Raw genomic sequence first — 25,225 nt, forward strand, 5'->3', positions numbered from 1 at the left:
TATTATTTAAAAAAATAAAAAAATAAAAACATCTTTTAAGTGATTTGTGATTATTGTTCTAAAAAAAGAATACAAAAATATTTATTTTCATCATTTTTTTATTTTTAAAATAAATTTTATAAAATATCAATTCTCATAACAATAAAATTAAATAAAAATAGTTTTAAACAGACCATATTTCTATGTGCCATGAATTAGCATAGCCCGGACTTTGCAGCATATGACATCAAGTAACGGTATGAAGTTTTAATATTTTACACTGTCATGGTATATAGAGCGAGAATTACAATGCAAAAGCGTAATTAATACTTTACTTAACTTTGATATTCCCTAAAGCCTACAGGGTACGAAGAAGCTGGACGTTGTTCAGAACGGCTTCGCATCTTCTTTGCCGACAAAAGATCCACTATCGTGAAAACCAATGTCGCTCTTGTTCGGAGGGGCTTGTCTTTATATATAGACGCAGTACTCTTCACACACACATAACGTGAGTTAGAGCATGGAGAAAACCAGCCAAAGAAGGTCAACGAAGATGAAGCTCGCATTGCTTCTTGGTCTCATTTTTATGCCTTTTGCGCGTCCTACTTCTTCAGCCACTCAAAATCCAGAACTCGGAGAACTAAAAAGCAACTTAAAGACTTACATCGTTCACGTTAAAAAGCCTCAGGATGTTGCTTCCCTTCGGAACGAGGACTTGCATAGCTGGTACCATTCATTACTGCCCGCCACGGCACAAGCTCAGAACCAGCAGCGCATGGTTTTCTCATACAAAAATGTCGCTTCTGGATTTGCTGTCAAGTTGACTGCAGAAGAAGCGAGAGTTCTGCAAGAGAAGGAAGAGATTCTGTCGACAAAGCCCGAAGAGACATATTCTTTACACACGACTCATACCCCAAGTTTCCTGGGGTTGCAACAAGGACTCGGATTGTGGAAAGATTCCAAGTTCGGTGAAGGCGTCATCATCGGAGTAGTGGACACTGGCATACAACCCTCCCATCCTTCCTTCTCCGGCGAAGGAATGCCACCTCCGCCTGCAAAATGGAAAGGCTTCTGCGAATTCAACGGACAGAGGACTTGTAATAACAAGCTCATCGGGGCGAGAAACTTCGTCAAGAACTCAACCCTACCCGTAGACCCACCGTTCGATCAAGTGGGTCATGGAACTCACACAGCCAGCACAACCGCCGGAAGATTCGTAGGGAACGCAAGTGTTTTCGACAACGCTAAGGGCATAGCAGTTGGTATGGCCCCCAATGCGCACTTGGCAATGTATAAAGTGTGCGGGTTTTATGGTTGTACTGAAAGTGCAATCCTAGCTGCAATGGACACAGCCGTTGAGGATGGTGTTGATGTGCTTTCTTTATCTCTCGGTGGTTTCTCGTCTCCCTTCTTCCACGACTCAATAGCCCTAGGTGCATTTAGTGCAGTTCAGCAAGGGGTTTTTGTAGCCTGTTCAGCTGGTAACTCTGGTCCTGACGACGCTTCTTTGTCTAATGAGGCGCCATGGATCCTAACCGTTGGTGCAAGCTCCATTGACAGAAAAATGGTAGCGATGGCAAAACTTGGAAATGGTTCACAATACGAGGGGCAATCTGTGTTCCAGCCAAAGGACTTCCCGTCAACTTTATTGCCGCTTGTATATGCTGGTGCAAACGGGAACGAATCATCTGCGTTTTGTGCTCCTGAATCGTTGCAGAACGTGGATGTTAAGGGAAAAATAGTGCTGTGCGAGCAAGGTGGTGACATTGCGAGAGTTGTCAAAGGGAAAGAAGTTAAAGATGCCGGCGGAGCAGCCATGATTCTCATGAACAGTGAAGCGGAGGCGTTTAATCCCATTGCTGACGTGCACGTTCTACCTGCTGTACACGTGAGCTATGTCGATGGGTTGGCCATTAAAAATTACATAAACTCGGCCATGACACCAACAGCAACAATCTCATTCAATGGAACAGTAATTGGGAATCCACTGGCTCCTGAGGTTACCTCATTTTCTTCGAGAGGTCCAAACAGTGCAAGCCCCGGCATCCTTAAACCAGATGTTATAGGACCAGGATTGAACATCCTAGCTGCATGGCCTGTGTCTGTGGACAACCATACACCACCATTCATGATAATTTCGGGTACTTCGATGTCTTGCCCTCACCTCAGCGGCATTGCTGGTCTGCTCAGAAGCTCCCACCCAGATTGGTCTCCTGCGGCCATTAAATCGGCAATCATGACAACTGCTGAAACTGTAAACTTAGGAGGAAAACCCGTATTGGACGAAAGGCTTGTACCTGCAAATGTATTTGCAACTGGAGCAGGACATGTGAACCCGATCAAAGCAAGCGATCCGGGTCTTGTTTATGATATCCGTCCGGAAGATTATGTTTCATATTTATGTGGATTGGGCTACACCGACAGACAAGTTGGAATTATTTTGCAGAAGAAAGTGGAGTGCTTGGAGGTTAAAAGCATAACGGAAGCACAGTTAAATTATCCCTCATTTTCTATTCAAATGGGGCCTTCTTCACAGTCTTACACCAGAACGGTGACTAATGTTGGGCCTGGGAACTCTGTTTACAATTTGGAACTTGACGTGCCTGAGGGAGTTGTGATGAGCGTAACTCCTCGTCAGATAATATTCACAAGGGTGAATCAGAAGGTTACGTATTCAGTCGAGTTTACTCCGTTGGCTAAAAAAACCAGAGATGATGATGATCTTGAGTTTGCCCAGGGGTCGCTCACGTGGGTGTCTGATAAACACGCTGTTCGCATTCCCATAGCGGTCGTCTTCCAGTGAAGAATTGAGACATGATACTGAAGAAATAAAGACACGTGAATCAAGTGTCTACAAATTAAAGTATCCATCTCGATCTACTGCTTGGAGTATACGTGCGTCTATATATACCTTTGATGTCAATTTCTACTGTAACTTTTTAATTTCAAATAATTAGAAATGTTCAAGAAAAATCTAAACAAGTGACATTTATTTTGTAAAATTTAGTGATTACCAATAAGCTGATGAATTTGAATTTGACCTTTATCCTTTTCTCCGTTTCAAGACAAATTATCTAATTAATGACCGATAAGTTCTAACACGCGCGCGCGCACCGAGGAAGAATATGAGTCTCCGATGAGTCATAATTTTTCAGAAAAGGTTCGAATGTTACACTAAAAATATAAATTTTCTTTCTTTTTTTGTTGCCACTAAACAGCAATATATATATATATATATATATATATTAATTTATACTATTTCTGATTCTTTTTTTTTTCAGTTGGAGTTTGTGATAAATAAAGAAAACAGGGTTGATAAAATTAAGACAGCTCAATAGGTTATCATATTAGACTACTTGACAAAATTTGAGGCAGCTTCTGTCTTATGTCGATGAAGATTAAATGATATTATCCATCGTCTTAGTTGCAGTCGTAACAATTCGCTGTTTGTGTCGTGTTTAATTGAATTATTTTAAAAGACCAAAGCCATTGATGGAATGCATGATATTTTGAGTATGACTGGTATTCACAAATCTATCAAAGTTGTTTATAATTCTATGGTTCTTTAATTAAATAATACATATATATATATATATATATATTCTATTTTCCATGAAAATTATATATTTTCATGTTTAATCTAGGTTAAATCATAAAATAATAAACCTATTTAAATTTTTAATTTTTATCAATATCGTTTATATTTATATATAAGCAATTAGATAGCAAGTTATACTATTAACAAATCAAATCATAAACAATTCAATATATTTCCTGAATACAGTACTTGAAAAATCATATTTAATTATCTATCTTATACTTAAAAATTTTGAAATGGATGATGAAGTGAAATTCAAACATGTCATTTTACAAGTCCGTCTTCGGTGCTCATCAATCAAAATGAATATGGGCCATCTAGGGTTAATCTAGAAGGCTTAGATTTTTTTAAATTTATATTTATTAAAATATAAATATATAATTTTTTTGATAAATATGCTCATCATTAATTTGGATAATATTGATCTAATTTGATGTTATAATTTTTAAAATTTGGATAGTTCAGATTTAATATTAAATTTTTATTTGCAAGGTCTAGTTTTAAAGTTTTTTTTGATAAATACAATATTAAAAAATAAAATATATAATATTTTAATTATAACTTTTTTAAAAATTTTAAGTTAAAATTTTTAAATTTAGTCTGTACAAAATACACATAGATAGTCAATATATAAAAAAATAAAAATATAATAGAGCTTCTAAATTAAATATAAACTAGATTAGTCATGAAAAAAATAATTAAATCTTTTTATAAATTTTTATTTTAAAAATATTAAATAAAAATATTAAATTAATTATTTAATCTAATGGTCCAGATTGCATCACCTTATCATGATGATGAGCACCTAAGATGGATCCGTCATGTTATGAGTGATAATTGATAAGGATGAGCTGGGGATGAAAATATAAGAAGTTCTAATTTTTTCAACTAGGGCCAAAAAAATATTGAAAGAATTACAATTAAGTTTTACATAAAAAAATTAATTACTTTAAAATTTATTAATAATTAAACTAAATATAATTAATTGTATTGTTAATGTAATTTAATTCAAGAATTTTACAATAATTTTTTTTTTGAGACTTTAACGCAATTGTTTCAAAAAATTCCCAAAGCAACAATCCAGCGGGCCCCTACTCCAACAGAGTATGATTACAAATACAAAGGGATGGTTCACTTTATTTTTTATCAATATAAAAGTTCGATATTGTGTACTGCTTTCCACCCTATATATTTTTCTCCCTTTTTTCCTTTAACTTCCATTTTCTTCCGTACGTCTAGAAAAGAATGAAAGAAACTTACGCAATGCAACGGAAAAATTATCACAAAATGCACTGTGATTTACTTACTTCTTAACGTAACTTAGGTCCTTCACTTTACTCCAATTTCATTGTAGATGCTTACTTTCTTTTTATATTATAGGTTTTTATATTTTTATTTTTTAGTATTTTAATTTTTTAAATCTTTTTATGAACGATGTTATAGAGACAAAATATTAAAAATAAAAATAAAAGGATTTAAAATATAAAAAAATACAGAATTTACAACAAAATTCAAACAAAATAGATTAAAAATTATGTTTTTCCTTCTAATTACAAATTGCACGAGATCACTCCATATGTGTTGCCACTATTCAACAGCCATGTGGATGGAGCTAGCAAGCAACCTAAGCTCAGAGGACAAGGTCTCAAATCTCATTCCTCATCCCACTACATTAAATAAACGCGTTTTGAATAGAGCAGGTTCGGGGTAAGCCAACAGGAATCTTACAATTTTTTTGTTTAAAAAAAAAAAAAATCATGTTGCCGACTTTATCGTATAGCAGAAAAAACCAACAGACAGACATAACCGTGCTGACAAGCTCGTTACCTGCCATCAAGAACACGTTATTCGCTTTCGCACTAGAGTAACCGGCTACTCACATGTAAGTGCCTGCCGGCCTTGGTCGTCTCTCGCAACCTTCTTTATATGTCCAAAGCACAAACCAGCTGGATAACCTCACTATTCCATCCTCCATCCTCCACTTCATGCAGAAAGCTTCGTTTCTGCTGAACATGGAAGCTTCCTGCTTTATTGTTCTCGTTTTCGTGCTGAGCTTCTACTGTAGTTCTGGTCAAGGTGGTAAACAAACATACGTTATCCATGTCGAGCGACCCGAGGGCAGGATACTGGCGCAGTCTGAAGATTTAGAGAGCTGGTACCGTTCGTTCTTATCACCAACCATTATGAGCTCTGACGAGGAACAACCGCGACTGCTTTATTCGTATCGGAATGTAATGAGTGGTTTTGCCGCAAGACTCACTCACGAGGAGCTGAGAGCCGTGCAACAGAAAAACGGTTTTATTTCTGCTCATCCTGAAAGAATACTACACCGCCAAACCACACACACACCCGAGTTTTTGGGGTTGCGGCAGCACACAGGATTATGGAAGAAATCGAACTTTGGAAGGGGAATCATTATCGGAATGATAGACTCCGGCGCCGTGATTGATCACCCTTCGTTTAGCGATGTAGGAATTCCACCCCCACCTCGTAAATGGAAAGGCAGATGCGTGGTGATGAATGCGTCGGCATGCAACAAGAAGATAATCGGAGCGAGGTCGTTCAACAGTGCGGCTAAGGCTAGGGGGCAGAAAGTAGACTCGCCGTTTGATGATGATGGACATGGAACTCACACAGCAAGCACAGCAGCTGGTGCCTTCGTGGACGACGCCCAAGTGCTCGGAAATGCCAGAGGCGCAGCATCAGGAACGGCGCCTTATGCTCACTTGGCCATTTACAAAGTATGTGTCTTCGACGATTGTCCTGAGAGTGATATACTCGCTGGGTTGGAAGCAGCCGTGGAGGACGGCGTCGATGTAATATCAATCTCTCTCGGTTCAGACGAGCCAACACCGTTCTTTAACGACACCATTTCGATTGGCTCGTTTGCAGCGATTCAGAAGGGAATATTTGTAAGCAGTTCGGCCGGAAACTATGGCCCTACCAGTGGCTCTATACTTAATGGAGCACCGTGGCTTCTCACAGTGGGAGCAAGCACTATCGACAGAACCATTGCAGCCACTGCAAAGCTTGGAAACGGGGAAGAATTTATCGGCCAATCTGTTTTCCAGCCTCATGACTTCCCTTCGACGTTGATGCCACTGGTATATGCCGGAAAGAATGGCCAACAAGATTCTGCGTTTTGTGCAAACGGGTCCTTGAACGGCGATGATTTCAGAGGCAAGGTTGTTTTGTGTGAGAGAGGAGGGGGTATTGCGAGAATTGACAAAGGGAAAGAAGTGAAAAGAGCCGGTGGTGCTGCCATGATCTTCATGAATGATGAAGCTAATGGCTTCAGTACCTCAGCTGATGTTCATGTTCTACCCGCAACGCATGTGAGCTACGATGCTGGGCTGAAGATAAAAGCCTATATAAATTCTACAGCAACACCAACAGCAACCATCTTGTTTAAAGGGACTATCATAGGAAATCCCCTTGCTCCTGTCGTCGAATCCTTCTCTTCACGAGGTCCTAACTTGGTGAGTCCTGGTATTTTGAAACCAGACATCATCGGACCTGGTGTGAACATCCTGGCTGCCTGGCCATTCCCACTCAACAATATCACATCTTCAGAACCCAATTTCAACATTATGTCTGGCACATCTATGTCGTGCCCTCATCTGAGTGGGATTGTAGCTTTGCTCAAAAGCTCTCATCCTCATTGGTCGCCAGCTGCTATAAAATCTGCTATCATGACTACTGCGAACACTCTACATTTAGGAGGCAAGCTCATTCTTGATGAAAAACTTGAGCCTGCAGATCTCTTCGCCACAGGCTCTGGCCATGTGAATCCATCAAGAGCAGATGATCCGGGTTTAGTCTATGATATCGAACCCGATCATTATATTCTTTATCTGTGTGGTTTAGGGTACAGTGATAAGGAAGTTGGGGTCATTGCTCGCAGAACAATTAGGTGCTCTGAAACATGGAGCATTCCCGAAGGACAGCTCAATTACCCCTCGTTTTCTGCTGTGCTTGGTTCCTCCCAGACATTCACAAGAACTGTCACAAATGTCGGGGAAGGTTATTCATCGTATGTTGTCGTGGTTACAGCACCGGAAGGGGTTGACGTGAAGGTCCAGCCAAATAAGCTTTATTTTTCGAAGGTGAACCAGAAACAGACATATTCGGTCACTTTCAGCCGAATTGGATCGGGTAATAAAACAAGGGAATATGCTCAAGGGTATCTTCGATGGGTCTCTGCCAAGCACAATGTTAGGAGTCCCATCTCAATCAAGTTTGAGTAAGAAATATGAAGGTCGGTAGCGGCATCTTGGAACACCATTGTCATCATTTAAAAGTTGTCCTACAACACATGAACTATGAAGAACTGCTTTCTTGTGGTCCTTGTCATTGGCATCGTTTTCAGTTCTTTATTTGCTCGTTCCATGCCCATGTAAAATTTGAATTTGACAAGAGAAGATTTGGCGAAGCCAAGAAAAATGAAATCCACTGCTGCATGACAGTGGAGAGGCAAATTAAATTAAATTAAAGTACAAAATAAAATCCTGTTTCAGATTAAAACTACGCCGCCTACAGAGCAAAAGACGATTGTTTTTCGGATGCATTTGACACCCGATAATCATGGGGAAGACAAAAAATGAAGACATTTTTAGACTACTGTTAAGTAATACATGATGCATGATGGAGAGGGCAGGTGCCATATTACAATTTACATTAAGGTTTATCAAAAACTTACAAACCTGATTCACATGTTGCCTCAACCATTGATTTCAAGTATGCTCATACTAATTCTCGAGTATAATAATTCAAAAAATCTTCGAAAGAAACAGAACGGCTAGAAAAATCGTAGAAGGCTCTGATAATCAGAACGGTCATTTTGACAGCTATGCTTGGTGAAACAATTATATCTGTCACAGAAAGTCAGAAACAAACAATTTTCTTGTTTTAACAAACTCAACAAAGTGGCAGCAGCCATAGAGCCACTGGAAACCAACTCTATCGATGAGAATGGGGGTGGTGGTGGTTTTGGTTTTTAAACTTGTAGTTTTGGTTTTTAGAAAAGTTGTAGAGCGTACTAATATTTTAGCTAGACTAATTTAAACTCCATTTTTATACCTTCTATCGCCCATCACCTCAGTATTGGAAGGTGCTAACTAAGGATGGTGGAAGTGAGGTTATCAGGCCTAGACAGATGCAAGATTCTGTTTTGCACATCTGTTGCTCTGCTAGATGACCATGCCTATATTCATGACCGGAAGCATGTGAAATTAGCTTTCATTAATGTGGGAAGCAAATGAACAATATTTCTGAAGTAAGGTTTCGTGTGAAATAATAAAAGAGAAAGCGTTACAACCAAAAAAGTAACTGTCTAGCTTCTCCCTCTTCATCTCTTTCATGATTCCAGGGGGAAGTACTTTCAGGGATCCATTTTGAGGATGAGACCTCCTGAGTGCCCATTTTTTGAGGACGGCTTCAAAACTGATGGCAGAAAAACTGAAATCAGAAATTTTCAGCCATAACCATGTTTTCCAACAAGGCAATTCATCAACCAAAACCAGGAGGCACATCAGGGTCCTCATCACCACAATCAGATGATGGGAGGTGCTCCGCCTCTGTTGAAAATCCAGGTGGCCCATCATCACTGACGTCTTCTGCACCACGCGTCTCCTGTGACGGGTGGCGCTCTTCCCTCCGCTCCGCATTAGATCCTTCGTCGCCATTATTCACATTAACTTGCTCCCTTCCCCTATTCTGGTTGTCGTAGTTGTTATTCAGATGATTACGTGAAAGAGCGAAACCGGGTGGTTCATTCGGCTCATTTTCATGCAATGTCTCGCCCATTTCAGCAGCCGGAGCGATATCAACTTGCGTCTGAAATGGCATCACACCAGGGGTGGGTAACTGGATCTCATCCTTCCCTTTTGGATTCACCAGTTTATCGTAAACAGATTGCACTGTTTCTGTGATTTCACTTTTCATGCCATCATCATCTGATCTGATTATTTGCCACAAACTATTGGATATCTGGCTCATTACGTTATCCCTGGACACAAATAATGCACCATGATACAATGTCTGTTACCTTGAAAATTCACCCAGCCACTTCAAATGTTTGAACACAGAAAAGGTTAAACAAAGTAATGTGTTTGGAGATCATAAGGACGAGCGAAAACTCCAAAATTGCAATTCAAAATTATACAGTACCAAAGAAGAGACCGTGAATTACCCAACTTCCTCGTATATGGCATCAGAAAGTTGTCTGGGTTTCATATTCTCTGCTCCGTCACGATTAAGCACCGCCGATTGCCTCACAATTGAAATAATGCGTTCTCGCAATTCTTCCTATCATAAATTGTTCGGCTTAGCAGTCAATACTACTAACTCGCAAATTCATAACTAAAAATTACCAAATTAAAGGATAACCAAGAGCGTCAACCACACTCTAATTTAGCACATTCAGCTACGCTCTAAAACTTTACAGGCTTGCTAATAACAATCCGTTTTAGCACGTTGTTCTTGATGGAAGCTCTCAGTGACCGTCGAGGTTCACGGTTTTCAACTGCAATTTCAAAAACTTTTTTCTGTGCAAAGTGCAATTTCAGAACTCAAATTCACATGCACAATTCAATTCGAACCAAGACAAACATAGCAAAGATATCCAAATTCGCCTAAATCATGCAAATCCGGATTGAAGAACGTTTTCACCTAAAATTTAAAAACCCTAAACAGAGAAGAGAACAGGATCAAAGCGGATAGAAAATACCGAAAGAAAAACGAATTCAGAGAAAGCATACATTGTCCTTGAGCTTACGAACGATCTTCAAACGTAGCCTGTCAAAGTCACCGTCATCTTTCAACTTTGCAATGACATCTTCTTTGGAAGAAATTTCCCCCCCGTTCTCCATTGCACCTTCTCTTCGGCATCAGGATCACTATTTATATGATTTCACTTTACAATTTTTTAAAGATACATGGGCAATTAATTATTGTTATACAACGGCCAAAGTAAAGAGATTTTTTTTAAAAAAAATTTATATATTAATAAAGTTCTCAATTATGTGTTCTCAATTATGTAAAAATATATATTATTTAATTTTTTATTTTTAATTTTAGTTATCAATGCACTTATAATAAACAAAAAAACATTTACACAAATATTTAAATTAATAAATATAATGGATAAAATGTAAAAAAAATTATAGATACTAAATTATTTATATTTTAAATTAAAATTAGTTGAAAAAATACTCATATTTTAAATTTAAAGGAGTACTGTTAAATATTTCAATCAAAACTTTAGTTTTTTTTAATGGTACAAAGCAAACTACATTAAGAAAAAGTAAAGAAAACTAGAATGAGAGTACATATAATACGGGTGCATATGGGCAAGGTTGGGTAGAATTGAACCCCTACTTGATGCCAAGTTCAAAGGCTGTTTTGCAGCTCACTACCCAACCTTGCTTGCAAAAAGTTCTATCAACTCAAGTTGGGCATCTTTAGGTTGCCTTGCCCACAATATTGTGCCCATCATTCTAAAAAGCAAATATAAATCTACCATAAATCAATAATAACATCCTTATCTCTCAACTCAAGATAACATTCACAAGGGTATAAACCATAAATGCACAATAACAACTATAATAAATAATTATTCATAATTCAACATTTAACCCGAAATATAAAACTATCATAAGTTTGAGCATAACATTCTATTATCTATAATAACAGCTACAATCCATTAAAAACAACAAATTTTACAAAGGCTTGGAGTATCATGTAAAATAACAACTTCACATAATAGACTCCACCTTACAAAAAGCTTCTGCTTACTACTAGTACTTCTCAATTCTCAATATACATGAACGGAAGAGGAGAGATATGTCATGGTTGAACAAAAAAGTTGCAAAAACATACACAAAAATTTGTAGAAAAAATGGGAACCAAAATATGAGAGAATTAACAATAATAACAAGTTATCAACAAGTAATATATGAATTGAACAAAAAAGTTACAAAAGCTAAAACAAAAAATTTGCATAAAAATCAACAAGAAATTAACAAAGCCAACAAGAAATCTACTAGTAAATTAGAGAATGAAGAAGAACAAAGTAATAACACTCTAGCTCCAATAACAACATGCAAAGATAAACAAGAACTGACAAATTAAAAAGAATGAAGAAGAAATTTAGAAAGCAAAAATGATCAACTAGCAACTATAAAGAATGAAGAACAGATTTAAAAACCAAAGTGGACACAAACGAAGAAATGAAAAAGAGATAGAGACAAGCACGGCAACATTAACAAGAAAGAGATAGAGATGAGTGGCTAGTTGAACATAACAACACAAAGCCGAGTAAGAGCATAAGACAGTGAAGACAAAGGGTGTATGAAGCAAGAATGACATCAATTAGAGTGAAGATGCGATTGAAATGGGAGTGGCATCGACTACTGAGAGCGAGAGGGAAGAGTGGAGAAAGAGAGTGTAGAGAATGGAGGTGTGATTGATAGGAATTGGAGAGTGATGCCTAAGGTTAAGCAAGTGTAAACACAAAATGTTAACATAAAAGTGAAAGGTAAAATGACTAAAATCTCTCTCCTTACTTCAAACCCTTGAAAAAAAATAAAAAAATATACCATACATTTTGGGCAAGGCCAAACAGGCAAGGCAGTATGCCTTGCCTGTGACTCAACCCTCCTGAACATGCATAAATTATGTTGGGTTGCTTTCTTTAAGCTTGAATTGAGCAAAATTTCATCACGCTTGGATAGGCATCTCAAGAAATTGAGTTCCATGAACACACTTGACAAATAGTTGCTAGAATCCTAAAAGCAACAACCAAATATCTTTTTGCAACATATGCAGCCTCCAAGATAAACTATAAGTTTCAAGGATTACAGGGATACATGCCCAACTTTGAACAAAAATAACCATTAACTAGAGGTAATGCCCAATAGGTGATAGATCCAGTGTTGATTAGTGATAAATAATGGAATAGACTCTAAAGTGTGTTGGAAGCAATCTCTCCCTTGCACTACCAATCTTCCATGATATACCAATTGATCATTGAGGAAAATGTGTAGCCTTGACATCTCATGTTTCCTGCATTTAAAACCGGAGCAAGATATTTTCCACTTTTCCAAGAAATCTATAGCACTGCAAGATTAAAATTTCTGAGAATCGAATTCCCTTAAGTCCAAGTATGCAGAAGTCGAGCATGTATGTTTGCTGGACCATTGAAGTAATTGCAATGAACATAGAATGAACAGATCCTTTATGCCATTGAAATTACTTCCATAGGTGTGGTATCCTTATATTGAAAACATTTCTGATTTCTGCATGACTAAAGAGCATCAATGATGAGAAAAAGGAAGGCAAGAATTACAAGATAACTAATGAAACCAAGGGTAACAATTGGATGATAGAGTCAAAAAATGTAATTACCTATTCCAATGAAATTGAGGGCGCAATATTATCAAAACTATAGTTATAATTAGATTAAAATTCATATTTTAAAATGATCAAAATGGTTAGCTCCCATGAATTTTAAATCAGCTGCAAATAATATTTTCAGAGTTTTTTTTTTGGCCAACTATCCCCAAAAATATTATTTGCGAAAGGGGAAAAAGCATAGAATATTTTTAATTTTCTCTATACAAATAATAAACATCTTTAACAAAAGTATTGCAACAATAACTAGCTTTGTGTGAAGAGCATTGTAAACAATACAGTCGTAAACTCGGCCAACATTTGCTATTCTGTCAATCCATTAGATTAACTAGATTTATTCCTTGTGCGATACACAGGACATTTTAATGTTTGAAAAATAAAAATAAAATATATAAATTTAAAAAATTAAAGTGCACATTTGTTCTTTAACTTTATATAAAATTTTGATTTAATTTTTTAATTTTATAAAGTATCTTTTGATTTCTCTAACTTTTAACACCATTTATTTTAAATGATTACTTTTCATACTAACCATTGTTGTTTTAAAAAATTAAATTTAATATGTTAACATTTAAAAATATTTTATTAATATTTAAAAGATTAATATAATTTTTTTTTATGAAACTAATGTTGTTAGAGTTAAATGATTAAAAAGATATTACTTTATGAAATTAAGAGATAAAAAAAATCTTGTATAAAATTAAAATACTAAATGTTTACTTTAGGCAATTAAAAAATATTTTATTTTTGTATACTCAAAATATCATATTTTCTTAGTTTACAGAAATTAAAATTTAAATAATAATTTATTCTATATTAAAAATTACTTTATTAATTTTTATTTTAAAGTGTATTATCCCTAGGTACATTTTTACTTTTTCTTTGATTAATGTGTGAGAAAATTTTGAAATCAAGTTAAAAAATATATTTCCTACTAAGTTCTTCCTCCCATAATTAATCGAAGAAAAAATTTGTCCTCCAAAAAATTATCCTGAATCCATTATTAATTATCTTGTGTAAATAAAAATTTAAGTAACAATTTCTATTTTGAAATACGTTCTCTTCTCAAAGAATAAAATTGAAAAAAAAATAATTAACGATCCAATTTTTATGCAAAAAAAAAACTTACCAAATAGACCATTAATTACTTATAGAATGTGATTTCAATATAAGATTGGTGGTAGTTTCATTTATCAATAACATGTATTGCATTCTTACAATTTCTCAAATTTTCTACCAACTATACAAATGAAAAAAAAAACTCAAAAATATTTTTTTATAAAATTTAATGGGACTGTTAATGGACAGTAAATCCCATTAAACTTTACAATATGTGCAGATAATTTATAATTTTTTCCCCCATTAATATTTTAAAATAAAAATAATTTATTATTTGAACATATTATTTTTATTTTATTTTACCATTTATTATATCTTCACGTCCACAATTTATTATCTTTTACAATTGCAAAACAAGAGTAACAAATAATATCCCATGCCTCTTATTTTTAACATGAATATCATATCCATTATAATTTTTTATCATGGGTCTCAGCCATATTTTCATTGCAAGTCCCACATAATCTTTAAACATACACAAATTAAAAAAAAAAATTGTCATTGTTCATTCAACTACTGATAAATAGTAACAAATGATAGATTTTATCAAAAATTTAAAAATCAGACTAGATATTAAATTGACTGAGGTACTGATTCATGATTCCTCAGTTGGATCAGTTATTATTAAATTAATATATTTTTATATGTATGTATTAGAGTAATGTGATATAAGAATTTTTATAAGAAAAAGTTTATTGTTATCAAAAGCATCAAGAATAAAAATAAATAGCTAAAAGAAAATAATGAATGATAACTTTTCATCTATTCAGTTTAGCATAGAATCTAATAATAAATAATTAACGAAAAAAATAATCTAATAATAAATAAGTTTATAAGTTATTAATTAAAATTATTCCCAATAAGTGTAATATTCACGAATCCATCTTTATTTTATAAACAAATAACAATGCATCTTGTTGTTTTATTTTTTATATATATATAACTTAAATTTAAGAGATTAGACCCGGAATAAATAAATAAATACTTAACATTAAATATGTTAAATAGATGTGATTATTTATTTTGTAAAAAGTTTAGGAGTTAAGCCAAAAAAATTAGTGAAGATCGCTGGAAAAACAAAGGATGTGAATTGTGAGTGTTGGGCATTATAAAAGTCCCACATCGTCAGTTCAAAAGCATTGAGTGAAGAGCTCGGTATATAAAATGGGAAAGTTTATCGCGTTTGCATTCGTTCCAAGTCCCTATTAGCAATTTTGGCTCTTCATTTTGTTTTAAAATAATTTTTGTCATTTATTTAAATTAATTTTTAAATATTTTTATATTACATTTCACTGATATTCTTTCTAAATCATTTTTATTAATCTTATAAATATCAACATCAAAAAATTACAATAAATAAAAGTTTATAAATAAAATTAAATAAACCTTTTAAAATATAACTTAAAAATAAAATTGGAAGGAGTATTTATTAATGTAAAAAAAAATTAAACTACTTAGAATATATTTATAAATAAATCTATTTTAATTTATATAAAATAAAAATAAAATTTTTAAATTTAAATTCTTCATATAACGTCAAATGCGATAAGTATTATGGAGTTTATTCCTAATGAATATTAAAAAACAACTCAAATTTAATACTAAAATTTTTTATATTTTTATATTAATAAATATTATATTAAAAATATTTAAAAATTAATTTAAATGAATACAGAGATATTTTAAATTGAAATTGAAGGTCAAGATTGCTTCTAGCTTGACAATCACACCGAATGCCAATGCAATATCATCAAATTTTGTGTGTGTTTGGATTAAAAAAATTATAATTAAGGTTACTTTTTTTTAAAAATTAGTTGGATAAATTAAAATTTATTTGATGATTTGATTCAAAAGTCATTTGAAATATATAATGACAAAAATGGACATGATTTTTGTTATATATATTTTTGTAACTAATTTAATATTTTTACGTAAAAATATTAAGCTTAAAATTACAATTTAAAAAAAAATAGATTACAAATATAAAATACATTAATAAGTCAAAATCTTAATTTTTAAAAGGTAGAATTAGATAATGAAATTTAAAATATTTAAAAAAATTAAAATAAATTTATAAATTACAAAATATTCCATTCATATTATCTGCAATTTAATTTTCATTTGCAAACGTTACTTCATTTTAATCTTATTATATTTTCTCCTTCTATTTAATATTTCACGAATAAGGTTATATTACTAGTAAAAAAACAAATAAGGTTATATTAAATGGAGTGTATTTTAATTAAATAATGAAACAATATTTTAAATTTTTTTCTTCCTTTACTTTGTCTAAATTCATAAATTATAATTAAATATAAAATAATGAAACACATGCAATCATCTTCTTCCTCTGAGCTAAACACCACACATACAATTTTTTTTCTTCCTTTACTTTGTCTTTTCATAAATTATAATTAAATATAAAATAATAAAACTAGTACAATCATCTTTTTTTTCCTTAGAGCTAAGTGCCACAAATGCATAATGTCATAGTGAGTAAGTTCTTCTTCCTCCTCCTCCTCTTTTCCTCCAAGCCTTATGGCCCTATTTGATAAAGAGATAAAAATTTTGAGGGACTGGGATTAGAATTGGGGTTAGGGTTGGGACTTTAAAATATGTTTGGTATGAAGTACTATTTAGAGGGAATACTTACATTAATTTTTTTAAATTCATCATAAATGAGCAAAATACCATAATGTCCCTTATTATTGAAAAAAAAATATCTAGAGTCATGAAGATGAACATTGCATAGTTCAAGGGAGGATACGGGGATCTAGATCTTTACACTTTGGATCTGGAGCTTCTTGGCGATGGATGCGGGGGAGCTGGAGGAGAGGGCGGCGGTTGAGAAGGAGGTAGAAGAGAAGGGAGGAAGAAGATGATCTTGAACACAAGTCTAACACCAAATGAGATTTGAAAATGTATACATCTACATAGTTAAGGAAGGAAGAAAACAATCCTGTCGCAACCCTTTATCGCCGTTGCTTCTGTTCTTGCTCGCCTATCATCAGATCTAAAAACAAATCAATCTCACACATCACCCAATTCAAAACAAGAAAATGGATCTTGCTCATCCATCATCGTTGCTTTTGTTCGTGCTTCTACTCTCTACTTTGCAACGCTAGCAAAGGAGGAAGTCTTCTACAACAAGAGGAAGTTGCCATCGTTGGAATCATCCACGGTGAACGTGTCTGAGCAAAAATTCCACAGAGGACAAGAGGGGTCAAATCTGGGCATTTCTGAGGAAGGCATTTTGGTCATGATAATTCCAATCATGGAGAATAAGAGGGGTCAAATCTGGGCATTTATGAGGGAGGCATTTTGGTCATGATAATTCCAATCCCAAGATCAATTTTGCAATACTAAGGGGTGGCAGGTTTGAGTGTTCCTACCTAAGTAGGACTGAATAATCTCAAGGATTAATGAGTGACTCATACCAAACATGCTAAATGTGAGATTACTCAAATTTAATCCTAATCCCAACCCTCCAATGCTGCATACCAAACAAAGCCTATGTTTCTTCCTTATCTCGCAAGAGTCTCCACAAACCTTTTCATCTTCATCTCTCTTCTACACTCCTTCCCTCCATCTTCTTCTCCCTCTCTCCACCACTAGCGTCATTTGCCTTTCCTACCACCAACACATCTATCGTCTCCCTTTCTACCTCAATGAATGAAGGAAAGCAATAAAAATGGAGCAGGCATGATGATCCTCAACCTTTATGGACGGCAACTGTGGTGAGCACTGATACAATTAGCGGCGACAATCCTGGAGATAACGACCAGTGCCTATTAAAGTAAAGAATGTGAGGGTGAGGTGAGAGAATACGAACTGGAGAGAGAAATCTAATAATAAATGCCCTGCCAACATTCATAACGTGTGTAAAAAAAGCTTCTCCATCTGGCTTCACAATCAACACTCGTTCTGCAACAACTCTCATTCAAATTTTTCTTATCCAAACATTTTTTAATAAGCTTTTTTTATCTCAACTGAGATTGGAGTCTCCCAAACCTCAGTTAAAAAATAATCCAAACATGCACGATAATTGCATGAGGTGAGCTATAGCCAAAAAAACATTGATTATAGGTTGGGCCCACTGCAAGGAGTTGGAAATTTACAATTTCTAACCCTAAGTTTACTAAAATTGGATTTTGATTTGCATATTTTGATTTTAATTTTTTTTTCATTTTTGTTTGGTTTTTAAAATTGAACCAGTTCAATTTTGCCGATTTTGACCGGTTCATTTAAAAGTTGGTTTTAAGTTTATACTAGACTGGACTAATAGCCGGTTTCTGGTTAAGTTAGCATGTCCTTTTAAAATCATGGATTTTATAATATATGAGATAAGATAAAGATAAAATAAGATACGATTTGAATTTGAATTCGATTCAAATAAATCAGTCCACGGATCCTCCTATGCTCTCATGAATTCGGAATTGAATTCCGTCCCCTTTTCAATTAATGTGTGGCATCCTCATTTTAATGTCCTCTCTCTTACTGCTCAGTGATGACCAATGGTTTCTAATATGTCCTTCAGTCATTTTTTTTATTTTTAATTTTGCCTTCTGCCTCTTTTTTACTCGCTGTCAAAAAATCATGTAATATATTCTCTTCTACCTTCACATGGAGAATGGTCCTTCGCCATGAACTTGAGCATCATTGCAGGGAGATGAAGCTAGAAACCCAGGTGATTGATTATCACTTGAAAACCCTGATGCAGAGAAGATCGTTTTTTGTGAGAACATAGAGAAATTTATGACAGAATTCATTGTACAGAATCAGAAGCAGTAAAGCAGATACGATTCCTTGCTTGTCCTTGTCGTACGTGAAGGAAGAAGAAAAATCTGAAATGAAAATGCGATAAGAAATTGAGGTTGATGAGTTGTCAAAAGATCAAAAGATGGAAACTTTGGCTACAGTAGTCTACGCAGACCTTGTGTATGTATACTACAAAAAGGCAGAGCCTCCTATGAACAAAGTTGTAAAGAGATCACCGTTCATTTCAATTGGCTCGGTAATTTGCGATTGCAAGCCATCATTTCAAATGTGAGATGTTAACGTTCATGCGAATTATTAGAGTGTCATCTCGTTCAATCCTCTTCCAACAAAACCATTTCTGTAAGGAAAATACTTTAAGGAAGAGAGAATGCTTGTGGATTGAAAGTACTGAACAATAATTAGTTTATTTGATTTGAGTTTTTTATGAGAAATTTGAGAAGATACATTATGGGGTGAAATTATTCAAGAAAAGGGATCAAAATCTTTTAGGTTAATTAAAGTTGTATTTAATTCAATTGAAGGACCTTGATTCTTTTTTTAAAAAATATTTTTAATCTCATGTTCCTTCTTCCCAATTTCTACTATTTTTATTTGGCATGATAAACTAGTAAATGGCATTATTCTTTCCAGAATACAATGATGTTTCTTCAATTACTTTGCTATAATCGTGATACAAATGGTTTACTGATTAAGCTATCTTCTTTCCTCCTGTTTGCTAAAATTTAGACAAGAGAAAATTGTTGCAGTATAAAGGTAAATCGTGAGCTATTTGAGTCGTGCTGGAGGACACTATCCTTAAAAAGTATTCCAGCACACTGGTATAGTAGACTGATAGTTTCTCAGAATTAAATAAGCACGTCCTACAAAACGCAAGGACATAGAAGAGCAGACACCAACAAATTTAGATGAAGGAGGAGAACACAATGGAGGAGGAAAGAAAGCCTCGAATGCTCAAGAGCCTAGCACCCCATTTTGTTTGCACCGATGGCTATATATAAGCCAAAGGTAGAGACGTGAACATTGGGCTCATAATCATTGGATTAAACACCATTAAGTCTCGGTTACATAAACATAAAGCAGCTTAAATCTTTAATTACACACGCACGCATTACTTTTGGAGCCGTTTGGAGACAAACACATAATGGACTTGATTAATGTAAATTCGTTTAAGAGTCTGTTAAATGCCAAAAAATGTTTAAGGTTGAATTCAAATTTCAAATAGCTAAAAATTAAGATTTTCTGGTAAGCTCCAAAAATAAATAATTATTTATCTCTTGTAAAAATAAGTCGGTAAAAGGAACCAAATACTTCTTAAACTCACAAGCAGAGAAGGTGAATTGGCTATTTTCAATTGCAATTGTCCTGAGTCGGCTTGCTTTGTGCATGCGAGCCCACTTCTCCTCTAAACCCATTTTACTAGCCTATTTCATTTATTAATATTTATACACTAGGATCAATCTTCATTTAAGCAACGTGTGACTTCTTTTGACACACACACATTCAATTACTCCAACATGGATTAGATCATAGGGGTTAGACCTATCTTTGGCCCCTGCTGGTTACATTCATCCATGGATATGGTATTTGTAAAGTATGAAAATAAATTTCTTGTGTAATTATATTTGTTGATCAGTATAGACATTTTCTCTTGCATTGTACAAATTTTAAAGTGAATCATGCTATTTATGAGATTTATTCCAATGTATGGTGGATTGATTTATAAGAGTGAGAAGGAAAAGGAAAAAGAGAAAGAGAAAAATGGGGCTAAAAAAGGAAAAATTTGAACATGGATTCCTCGATCAGATGTAATTTCAATTAAAGCTTTTAAAATTATAAAGTATTATTGTACACATAAAAGATTGAAATGAAATTAAAAAGTTAACTAAAATAAATTTATTATTTTTGATGAAACTAAGTATATGAATAACTCGTGTATAAAAATTATTAAATGATATATAAAAATAAATAATTAACATAAATAAAAGTTGCAAATTTTAATGACAGCAAAACACCACTATAGAACCATAGCTGAAATTTTGCCTTAAAAAAAAAAAAAAAGTAGTGGCGGAGGCTCAAGGCATCATAGCCCTACTTAAAGATGCAGCACCATGGGCTATAGAGAATGGGATTTCTTTTAAATTTAAAAAAGAGAGAGAGTGACATTGTGATAATTCAAACATACCGAGGATCAATGTATACATATTTTTTGTTTGTTCATGGACATCTTTTTATTAAAAACAATTTTATTTGATATATGATTATTCAATCAAATATTAAATATAAATATAATATAATATTTTTTTATCATTTACAAGTATACTCTTATTAAATATAATATTATTTGAAATACTGTTAAATATTAAATATAAATATCCTTTATGAGTACAGAACTCTTTTCATTTAGATTTAACTTCCGTTAGTGACTTAGAAGTTGAGAACTAGAGGTGTCCCCACCGCAGTGGTTCAATACTGATGGTACAGTACAGATGGTCTATGGGCCAGTCCCACGTTATCAGAACTAGGCCTCACTTAAATCAATAGTACATCGTTGGTGTTAATTTTAAATATGTGGGGGCTGTGCACCCAAAATAAATAAACAAGGGGAAGATTTAAGTGCTTAATTTTATATATTTAATAAATATTTATTTAATTAAATTAAATATATTTTAATGTATTAATAATATTAATAACATAAAAATGTAATAGAATAAAAAAATGTAAAATATCAATATATCTTAATTTAATCAGAAACAAGCACTTTTGATACATCAAATTAAAAATAAATTATATAGAGTAAAAAATATGTGAAGTTGATGAAGTTTAGTTTTTTTTTAAATATATTATTTTTTATACTTTATAAAGATATTGAAATAGAAAAATATCAAAAGAGGAAAACTTCATATGAATTCGAGAATTTCAATCTCTCTCTCTCTCTTTGTTTTTTTTAACGTTTTGCTTGTGGACCAAAAGATTTGGCATCCACATGTTTCATATCACTAGACATTTGTAGCTAGGCTTTGTGGTACAATGGCACCCCTTGCCCATGTGAGGATCTCTGGCATCGAAACATGTATATTTTGAATATTGGCAAGTCATAACGCTGACCAGCTAGATACCCTTTCCCACCAATGTACTTAGCAATAACTTAAAACTTACTCGCTTTCTAATACTTAAATCCTGCTAAAATATTTAGCAAAGGATTGAATGAATTAAAAAAAACTGTACAAAAGCTTTTCTTTCGATCAAGTTATATTATTCAGAACTCAAATATATAATGTGAATTTTGCAAGTTTTATATTAAATTTAAATTTAAATTTGTAATTGCCTTCTATCATTTGTAATATAAACATGCTGTCATTACCAATAAATATTTTTACACACAAATATGAGGTCAAAAATAAATAATATAAACATACTCCTTGTTAAAAAATACAAGATATTTTTTGAGAAGTTGAATGTTAAAAAATATAAAGTATTTTTAATCTGTTGAGGTATAATCATTACTTCTTTTTTTTAAAGTATCCCTGTTAACAGTAATTTCATATTTATTACAAAATATTTAATAAAAATAAATATAAAAAGATAATATTAATTTTAAAATAGACAACTATTTTATTAAAATAAATTTTAATTAAAAATATTTTATATTTATAAAAGAAAGAAGTATAACTTATTATTTTGAATATTTTAAATAAAAGTAGTTGTCTTTTCACTTGAACGGTCTGTAAAGGAAAGACAATTTAATGCTTGAAAATTAGTTCAGTAACTTACTTTCCCATAGCATTTGACCCAAAAAAGAAATATTAAAAACAGCTTCGGTTTCCTCCATCGAATTTCTAGACCTGATCAGTAAAGTAAAATCATGTGGAATCCGCTACGCTTGAAAATTTCAAATGGGATGGTAATACTTGAATTTGAGATCGCAGGAACAACCAACAACACATGATCATTCAGTGCCAATTTCTATAATATATATATATATTTACACACATGCATATAATTTAATACCACACCAATATTTTTAGAAATGTAAACGGTACTAATACTCTTCATATTGCTTGTAAATTTAAAGTACGAGAGAGTAAACAAAATAAAAGCATGAATATGGATACCCTTTATTAGACAGAAAGTTCAGGGGGAAGCCAAAGAAAGCAACAATATTAATCCCACATATACGAGACAGCGTACTGCCACAACATATTGGCCACATATATGGGAAATGGGACGTAATTAATAACACAATACATGACGCGGGAGCGCCACAATATATAGAGAATAATAACAATAATTAAAGGACTCATTTGGACAGACCTTCCTGGGTCTTCCTGAAAAGCTTGTGCTGAATATGTTGAGCAAAGGTGCGAGGTGGGAAGCGAGCCGGCTCGTCATCCGTCACCAGCTCCGGAAGCGGCTTCAGAATGATCTTCTCCTTCGGAGGCTCGCAGAACACGGCCCACGATATTCTCACCTTCTCCTTGTTCACCAATCCCCTGTGCAGAATACTCTTGTACTTGCCGTTGCTCAGGATCTCGATCGTGTCGCCGATGTGCATGAAGATGGAATTGGGCACGCATTTCGCGGTCACCCATTGGCCGTTGTAGAAAAGTTGCAGGCCCGGCACCATATTGTGGAGCAAGAAGGTGAGCGAACTCACATCGGTGTGGGCTTCAACCCCGAGAGCCAGCTCCGGCTGCGGACATGTTGGGTAGTAATTGATCTTCATCTGAAGCAGAAGCTCCTCCATCCCACCGACCTCCTCCTCGAATCTCCCTTTCTCTAACCCCAATCCAAGTGACAGCGCCCCCAGAATCTTCGTCGCTAGCCCTCTCAGTTGCCTCGCGTACTCGCTCGTCACCTCGCTGCAATCATTCTCTGTTAATTAATAAACTTCCAGATTTCAGAGGGAGGTAGGGGGGAAGAGAGGGGAGAGTGAAACTGACATGTAATCGGAAGGGGTTCTGGGCCAGATGGAGAGGTCGCGCTTGTCCTCGGGGAAGACGAGGTGGAAGAAGTAGTCTTCCCACTCGAGCCGGCCGCTGGCATTGTTGGCGAGCTTGCTTCCGTAGCCTTGAATCTTGCCGGAGGCCTGATCGTTGGCGTACTTCTCTTTTTCCTCGATGGGGAGAGAGAAGAAGGTCTCGCCTGCTTTCCTAAGGCGGCTCAACAGCTCCTCCGGGATCCCATGGTTCACCAGGTTCATGACGCCCCATTCCTGAGCAGCTCTCTTCAGGGTCTCGTGGCACCTGGCCCGGACAACTTCATCTTCCGACTCTATCTCCGTCAGGTCAATGGTCGGAACTTCTGGGCCCTCCTTCTTTTCCTCTTCGAATACGTTGCCGATGTTGGTAAGCTCTTCTTGAGGTCTCACGTACTCCTTGGGGATGGATTTAATCCCGCTACTTGCCAAGCTCTCGACTCTGGTAGCCGCCGCTGCCGCCGTAGTCACCATATTTACCGATCTCTCTAGCTAGATCCCTGGCAGAATATGAACCTCTCAGTAGTGCTCGCCTATATTGTGGCTGATTATGATGCAGTAAATTAATGTGATCTGTCTGGTGCCCGACTTCGTATGATTTATATAACGCGTTAGAGAGGCGATAGAGCGTGTATCAAAATCGTAATCAATTACCAAACTCTACACTACCCGCCAAATCATCACGTGGCTATCTTTTTCTACCTGACGTCCAGGCGGTCAATTATCGTGCAGGGTTGACTGGAAGGTTGAAGCTTGGGATCATACACCTCCTTTCAGTGCCTAACCTTCGCCTTCTCTATCTTTTCCGTTAACGGTATTTTTTTTATTATAATTAATTAGTTATCACATTTCCATTGCCCTGCTCCTCGTATCACGCACGTACTGTCATCAAATTAATTAATTTTGATACATACTTCAGATTTAATAGTTTGTAAATAAAAGTATAAATTGAGTTAATGTGATTAATATTATAATTTGACGTCAGCAATAATTCAAAACTATAATAAAACCATAATAGATGGGACAAAACCATAGTTAGCCTAAAAAGCTAAGCCTGTCGAGAGAAGCCGTGGGTAGCTCTCCGTTTTCTACCCGCGTAGCATTCAATTCAATTGGACATGTTAGGTTTGTACTTGCGGCTACTCAGATCAACAAGGCGTCTGTCACATTGCCTTTTCATTAAGGGAGAACTGATCAGTATTAAGGAACAGAGGAGGATCGAAAATTAGCCCTGTATTTAGATGAGCAGCATGGTACCATAACATCCCAAGTCATCTAAACATGCCAAATATTTAAAAATTTGAATTGATAATTTTTAATAATATATATATTTATTTATTTACAGAATGACAGTTTTTTTTTGC

General features: G+C 34.5%; 4 protein-coding genes across 4 annotated transcripts; 2 read left to right on the plus strand and 2 right to left on the minus strand.

Annotated features, from left to right (window-relative positions):
• The first annotated feature begins 499 nt into the window (after positions 1-499).
• LOC129321598 (subtilisin-like protease 3) lies at positions 500-2,782 on the plus strand. The gene has a single exon (XM_054967432.1). The coding sequence runs from the start codon at positions 500-502 to the stop codon at positions 2,780-2,782; it is 2,283 nt and encodes a 760-aa protein (XP_054823407.1).
• A 2,710-nt stretch (positions 2,783-5,492) lies between these two features.
• On the plus strand, positions 5,493-7,925 carry LOC129321392 (subtilisin-like protease 4). The gene has a single exon (XM_054967133.1). It carries the CDS (start codon positions 5,563-5,565, stop codon positions 7,822-7,824), a length of 2,262 nt encoding a protein of 753 aa, XP_054823108.1. The 5' UTR covers positions 5,493-5,562; the 3' UTR covers positions 7,825-7,925.
• Positions 7,926-8,801: 876 nt separating this feature from the next.
• Positions 8,802-10,476, minus strand: LOC129321393 (uncharacterized). The gene is made up of 3 exons (XM_054967134.1): positions 10,336-10,476; positions 9,768-9,883; positions 8,802-9,584 (listed from the first exon to the last, which is right to left on the minus strand). Exons 1-3 carry the CDS (start codon positions 10,444-10,446, stop codon positions 9,086-9,088), a joined length of 726 nt encoding a protein of 241 aa, XP_054823109.1. The 5' UTR covers positions 10,447-10,476; the 3' UTR covers positions 8,802-9,085.
• Positions 10,477-22,977: 12,501 nt separating this feature from the next.
• On the minus strand, positions 22,978-24,430 carry LOC129321358 (anthocyanin synthase). Its single transcript, XM_054967095.1, has 2 exons — positions 23,827-24,430; positions 22,978-23,745 (listed from the first exon to the last, which is right to left on the minus strand). Exons 1-2 carry the CDS (start codon positions 24,333-24,335, stop codon positions 23,184-23,186), a joined length of 1,071 nt encoding a protein of 356 aa, XP_054823070.1. The 5' UTR covers positions 24,336-24,430; the 3' UTR covers positions 22,978-23,183.
• Positions 24,431-25,225: the final 795 nt, after the last annotated feature.

Source organism: Prosopis cineraria, unplaced genomic scaffold, assembly GCF_029017545.1.
Source record: "Prosopis cineraria cultivar Desert tree isolate PC_DT_omini unplaced genomic scaffold, ASM2901754v1 PC10, whole genome shotgun sequence".
Classification (NCBI taxonomy): domain Eukaryota; kingdom Viridiplantae; phylum Streptophyta; class Magnoliopsida; order Fabales; family Fabaceae; genus Prosopis; species Prosopis cineraria.

Coding starts and splice junctions, on each gene's coding strand:
- LOC129321393 (XM_054967134.1), bottom strand. CDS start 10,446: ATGGAGAACGGGGGGGAAATTTCTTCCAAAGAAGATGTCATTGCAAAG. Junction 9,884..10,335: donor TTCGTAAGCTCAAGGACAAT/GTATGCTTTCTC, acceptor AATTTATGATAG/GAAGAATTGCGAGAACGCAT. Junction 9,585..9,767: donor GCCATATACGAGGAAGTTGG/GTAATTCACGGT, acceptor ATTTGTGTCCAG/GGATAACGTAATGAGCCAGA.
- LOC129321598 (XM_054967432.1), top strand. CDS start 500: ATGGAGAAAACCAGCCAAAGAAGGTCAACGAAGATGAAGCTCGCATTG.
- LOC129321392 (XM_054967133.1), top strand. CDS start 5,563: ATGCAGAAAGCTTCGTTTCTGCTGAACATGGAAGCTTCCTGCTTTATT.
- LOC129321358 (XM_054967095.1), bottom strand. CDS start 24,335: ATGGTGACTACGGCGGCAGCGGCGGCTACCAGAGTCGAGAGCTTGGCA. Junction 23,746..23,826: donor AGAACCCCTTCCGATTACAT/GTCAGTTTCACT, acceptor GAATGATTGCAG/CGAGGTGACGAGCGAGTACG.